This window comes from Palaemon carinicauda, chromosome 36, assembly GCF_036898095.1.
Source record: "Palaemon carinicauda isolate YSFRI2023 chromosome 36, ASM3689809v2, whole genome shotgun sequence".
NCBI classification, from domain to species: domain Eukaryota; kingdom Metazoa; phylum Arthropoda; class Malacostraca; order Decapoda; family Palaemonidae; genus Palaemon; species Palaemon carinicauda.
In genome coordinates, this window is record NC_090760.1 from 61,480,747 (window position 1) to 61,486,539 (window position 5,793).

Genomic DNA, 5,793 nt, shown 5'->3' on the forward strand with positions numbered 1-5,793 from the left:
TATATATATATATATATATATATATATATATATATATATATATATATATATATATATATATATATATATATATATATATATATATATATATATATATATATATATATATATATATATATATTTTGGCTCAGGCCATGTCGTCCTGATGGAAGTTCCTAAAAGATAGCTTCCTAGGGTATATTTGACTACAGTGATATTCCCAGAGAATTTTACCTTAAGGTATCCAGAATTCTAGCTCCTGGAGCAAATATCCCTAAATAATCTTACAGGGATATCGCATAATATCAGAGGACGTATTCTTGAAACGTCACATAGCTATCTTCACCCCGAATAGTATTAACGCTTCGAGGGGGTACAGTGACAAGATTCTGAAACGAGAATGAAAAGAGAGCCGCTCATAAGGCATCTGTCCTATTCCGTTTCCAGTGTGTATCTGATGAAGGCGGTAGCGCCATCTTTATTCCTTTTCGTGTAACTCTACTACTCGGTGTTATCCCTTGTGTTTTCTCGTTATTTTGGATTTAATTCAACATTTTGATGACTTCTCCGGCCTCTTTTGCCTCTGGAAAGTTGAGTATTATCTTTTCTATGTATAAATGTAAGCTCTTGGCGTTTTGAATTAAATCAAAAGTGATATTAATGTAAACAAGTGCTGTTGCCTACCGGAGGCATCCTGGATGCTATCGCTCACTATTTATGGGTCATTTAGATAGCTAGAGCGATGTTCCCGGTTTGTTATGCTTTAATAATCTAGCCATTTAGCTCCTCTAGGAATGCTTATATTATATCGTCAGTTTTTAGTTCGGTGATTTAGATAACCGATCTTGCCCTTCGCGAGGCTTAGTAGCCTAGGCGTCTGGCCCTAGTACTTTCATGCATGACATAGGTTTTTCCGAGTGTTATATAATTGAAGCTAAAGGCAAATATTTTATACATGTAAGATATGGTTGAATGTTCTTTCCAAGAGGGTGTACGAGAGAGTTTCGGAGAATTAGGTAATCGATTCTCATTGCGACAGTAGTATACTTTCATACATCCCTGATTGTTCTTTTCTCCTCCGGAGGCTTAGTTCAATCCCTCTCTCCCTCTGTAAGCCTTTGGCTTAATCCTAGTGGTTCTATCTGTATAATAATTCAGGTATAACTATTCTAGGATATGTCTGTCCTGACCTGATAACCAGAGTGACTGATTTTTTGGGTTAGGGGAGAACATCAGAGTTTCTAGTCTGTGGTCTGCTTCTTCCTAGCATAGAGAATGAGTCTCTTTTGCTAGGTTAGGGGCGGACACAGGAAGTTTTGCTTCCCTAGTCCATGGCGGAAGGATTCTGTAAGAGATGATTCCTTCCTCTAGTGGCCTAGCAGACTGTCCTGTGTTGTTTTTCTCAGGGTGGAGAATGAGTTTTCTCTGTTGCCCGGCGAAATAACTTCACCTAACTTTGTTCTGGTTGGGAGGAGGATAGCAAGTATTGCCAGTCTTCCTCCCTAATAGACAACTCTAAGTTAGGATGAGCTACCCTAACTGCTGAGTGTGTCTCTTGCTAGAACGAAGTCTATAGGACCCTTATACCTTCCCCACCTCTCTTTCTTTTATTTTCTCTTGGCCGTAGTCCTACTTCCGTACCTAGTGTAGGTTAGGATGCAGGACCGGCTCAGCTCTCTGCCGGCTGGCAATTACGTGTCGCCCAGCAGAGACCCTTTGTTCTTTGCAGAGTGAACCCCAGACCTCCCTTGGTCTCCCTTCCATGTCTACCGGTAGAGCCCGGCAGGCTATGGATTCTTTGGAAGCCTGAATGCTACATTCTCCCCTTCCATAAGTTCACTCTTTCTGGATGGAAGGTCGTATGGCAATGGCGCCTTATAACCTTACATCCATACTGTTTCTCTGACTATTGTGTTGTACCCCTAAACCGGCTGCTGGGTTAACAGCCGACAGCCGGGCAGGTGGAGGTTCGCTGGTTCTTGGCTACTGCCGGCGGGCATGGGTATTATTACCTTTGCCTGTCGGCAGTGGAAATACAGTCCGATTCTGCTGGCCACTACGATTAGCGGCCGGCAGCCGTGTTTTAGTGTTTTCAGCTGTCGACTGGCAATTATTGCCAGCCGGCAAACAGTTGCGAATCAGTGGGCTGCCGCCTATTAGTTAAAAGTAGTATATCTTTGAACTATATAGGGGTACATGCCGGCCGGCACGTACTGGCGCAATCCGGCACGTACCGGCGCAACCCGGCACGTACCGGCGCAACCCGGCACGTACCGGCACATACCGGCACATACCGGCACGTGCTGGCCGGCACAACAGCATGCGATGTACAGTAGTTGCTATACCTGTAGTGTAGTACACACTGCATTAGTAAAACTACAGTACAGAGTTTATGATCACTAAAGTTCTTCAACATACTTAATGTTATCTTGTACAGCCTTTTGCTGAGACCGTACAATATATAGAAAGTAAGTTCTTTCTGTATTCTTTATTTTCCGTATATTAAAACTCAAGGTGTGAACTACACCTTAAATTTCCGTTTAGGAAATTACATAAGATATTCTAGAATAGAATTAACCTTAGTTTTAATATCTTGGGAGGTTTCAGCAATTGACTGGACAGGAAATACAAGTATGTGTCTTTCCTTCTTTCTTTTATAGCTTTTCTATATAAGCTAAATGTTTCAATATAAGTGAAAGCCTTCACTTGATACTTATGGACTTTTCTTCTCTTTACAGGAGGACCATCCGAAGTGCGGGAGTATGTTCTGTAATGTTCGCAGTAAGAACTTCTGTGGACATCAACTTTGCAGGAGGCACGCAGCATGCGCAACCTCCAGAGGTGATCTCCGGCATTGGGACCCTCAGGTTTTTACTGTATGTTCTAACCTGAATACCGAGGCTTTTGACAATCCTAAGTCGACGGAGTTAAGGGATGCTGCCAGGGAAAAGATACGAACCTTGGTGAGGGGTTTTCAGAAAAACACCTCAGGCCCCTACCTTCCAAATGAGAAGATGAGGGCATACCTTTTCCCTAAAGCATCAGCTGATGCAATCATTCCTCATTCTCAGGTGGAGATACCAACTGACCAGAATCCGGTAGATTCTGAAGTCTCTGCCCCCCTTCAAGACATCGGAGGATGTCGGAGGTGTCGGATTCTACAGAGAGAGACCTTCTAGGAGAAGGTCAGGAGGATGAGCTGTCTCAGGGTCCTCAAATAGAAGAAGAAGAAATCGACAAGGTGTCGGTTACATCGGTTCTTGACCCAGAACCTGTTCCCTCTACATCATCTGCTATCCCAGATGAACTGGGGAGGACTCTGTCTTCTATTGTTGAGATGATCCAACAAATTCAAAGGAAGAATGATGAGAAGGAAGCTGCAATGAAACTGGAGATACGTAGACTTGCAGCATCACGTGGGCCCCGGAAGCGACTCAACGTGAAGGATCTTCCTTTGTGCTCGGACACCAATCCTTGGAGGTATGCCGAACACATGCCAATGACAAACGGGAAGATCGTGATCTCAGAAAAGTTGGGAGCAATTCCCCTGGAAAACGTGGAATTTTGGCCCAACAAAGATTCTTATCCGGACTGCTATGTCCGTCTTAGGAAGGAGCCAGCCTCAAAGGAGGAGACGGAGCCGAAGGAGGTCATAGTTCTTGACCATAGTAAAGCACAGGCATTACTAGCGGGCTCCATGAAAGAGAGGGGCTTCACGAACTCAGAGGTGCCAGCCTTGAGTAAGAAGCTTCCCTCCTTTGTGGCCTCTCCAACCAGAGCCTTTCCCTTCATGGAAAAGGGATATAAGGCAGCCTTAAAGGCTGTGGAGTCAGGGAAACCATGCCCCTCCTTGGAAAAGTGCAACCTGTTATCTCTGACCTTGCCTTTGGACCAAGAAGACTGGAAGGACGTCCACCTTACCTTCTCAGTCGGGAAGCTAGAAGCTGATATTGCTGAACGTCAGTTTGGTGAGGAACTTCCAAAACTGTCGGACGTTCTCTTGCGCAGAGAGCAAGAGACAAAGGAAAGACTTGCAGCATCGATGTCGTTGCAAACGACATTATAAACGATGGCAAGTGACCCCAAGAAACAGGACATGTTCATGGTAGTGGCCAAAACCCATCTGGCTACAGTTACGAAGGATCTCTATAGCTTTATTAAAGCTAGGAGAACCTGTAGAGAGTTCGTGTTCGCTTCGGCTGCGGTGAGCCACGAACCGAGGAAACTGATATCCTCTCGTATCTGGGGTAAAGACCTCTTTCCCAATGAAGTGGTTAAAGAGGTATTAGACAAGGCCGCCATAGAGAATAGGAACCTTCTCAATAAGTGGGGCTTAGATTTTAAAAGAAAGTCTTCTCCAGATGAGGGTCCCCAACCCAAGAAGAAGACAAAAAGGCCTAGGCCATCCTCTCGGCCGGCTAAACCCTACCGACAGCAACAACAACTTCCTGTGACCACGGTGCCTCAGATAGTGGCACAACCTCCAACCACGTACCAGCTGGTACCTCAACAATTGGCGACACAGTCGCCAGTTTTTAACCCAGCCTTCGAAAGTCAGACTTCTTCCTTTCGTGCGAAAGCTAGAGGAACAGCCAGAGGTTCTTCTAGACGCCCTTCAAGAGGAAGGGGATCCAGGGGAGGACGCGGTCAAGGAGGCAAGGCCTCAGGTCCACAACAGCAGAAGTGAGATACTTCCAGTAGGAGGGAGACTACAGCTATTTAGGGATCGCTGGACCTTCGATCTCTGGGCCCACAGCCTAATAAAGAATGGACTAGGTTGGAGCTGGAGCAGTCCTCCACCTCAATTTCCTCAATTCTTCCAACACTCAACCCCCGTCCTGGAAGAACATGTCCGAGAACTCTTAGACAAAAGAGTAATCCGGAAGGTTAAGGCCATAAAATTCCAAGGAAGGCTGTTTTGTGTTCCAAAGAAGGAATCAGAAAAACTCAGAGTCATTCAAGACTTGTCGCCACTCAACAAGTTCATAGTAAACTAAAAGTTCAGAATGCTCACGCTTCAACACATAAGGCATAAGGACCCTACTGCCCAGAAGGGCATATACAGTCTCTATAGACTTGTCTGGTCCAATTCCAAGCAGTTGAAGAGATCAATACTTCTTCAATCTCCTCCCCCTTCAGTAACTATCCACAGAGACGACTCAAAGGAAGGCTGGGGAGGTAACTCTCATCAGAAGAGAGGCCAAGGTGCTTGGTCCAATCATTTCAAGTCTTTTCACATCAACTTTCTGAAAGCCATGGTAGTTCTTCTGACACTAAAGAAAGTTTCTCCTCGCCACTCGACCCACATAAGACTGGTTCTAGACAGCGAGGTGGTAGTGAGATGCCTGAATCAACAAGGGTCGAGGTCACCTCAAATTAACCAAGTGATCTTGGCCATATTCCGTTTGGCGGAATGAAAGAAATGGCACCTGTCAGCAGTTCACATTCAAGGGTTCCGCAATGTGACAGCGGATGCTCTATCCAGGTTTACACCTAAAGAGTCAGAATGGTCCCTGGACGCAGGATTGTTCTCCTTCATCTCGAGCCAAGTCCCGGAGCTGCAGATAGTCCTCTTTGCGACAATAGACAACAAGAAAATAGATTGTTACGTGTCCCCATAGAAGATCTAATAGCTGAGGCAGTGGACGCTAAGTCCCTAGACTAGAACAGATGGTCCAATTTTTATCTGTTCTTCCGCACAACCTACCAAATAGCGTGTGGTTCCCTCTGGCATTGGAACTACGACTAAAATTCGTACCGCTACCGGATCCATCCCTGTCTCAGTGAGTACAGAAGTCGACTGTCTTCGCTCCA

At 45.3% G+C, this 5,793-nt stretch overlaps 1 protein-coding gene across 1 annotated transcript in view; it reads right to left on the reverse strand.

Annotated features, from left to right (window-relative positions):
* LOC137628659 (KRAB-A domain-containing protein 2-like) overlaps positions 1-3,037 on the reverse strand; it is a 5,568-nt gene extending 2,531 nt beyond the window's left edge. The window contains exons 1-2 of the mRNA XM_068359810.1: positions 2,979-3,037; positions 2,194-2,324 (exon numbers count right to left, since the gene is read on the reverse strand). Coding sequence (XP_068215911.1) covers positions 2,194-2,324; positions 2,979-3,037 — 190 coding nt within the window. The remainder of the gene's footprint in view (positions 1-2,193; positions 2,325-2,978) is intronic.
* Positions 3,038-5,793: the final 2,756 nt, after the last annotated feature.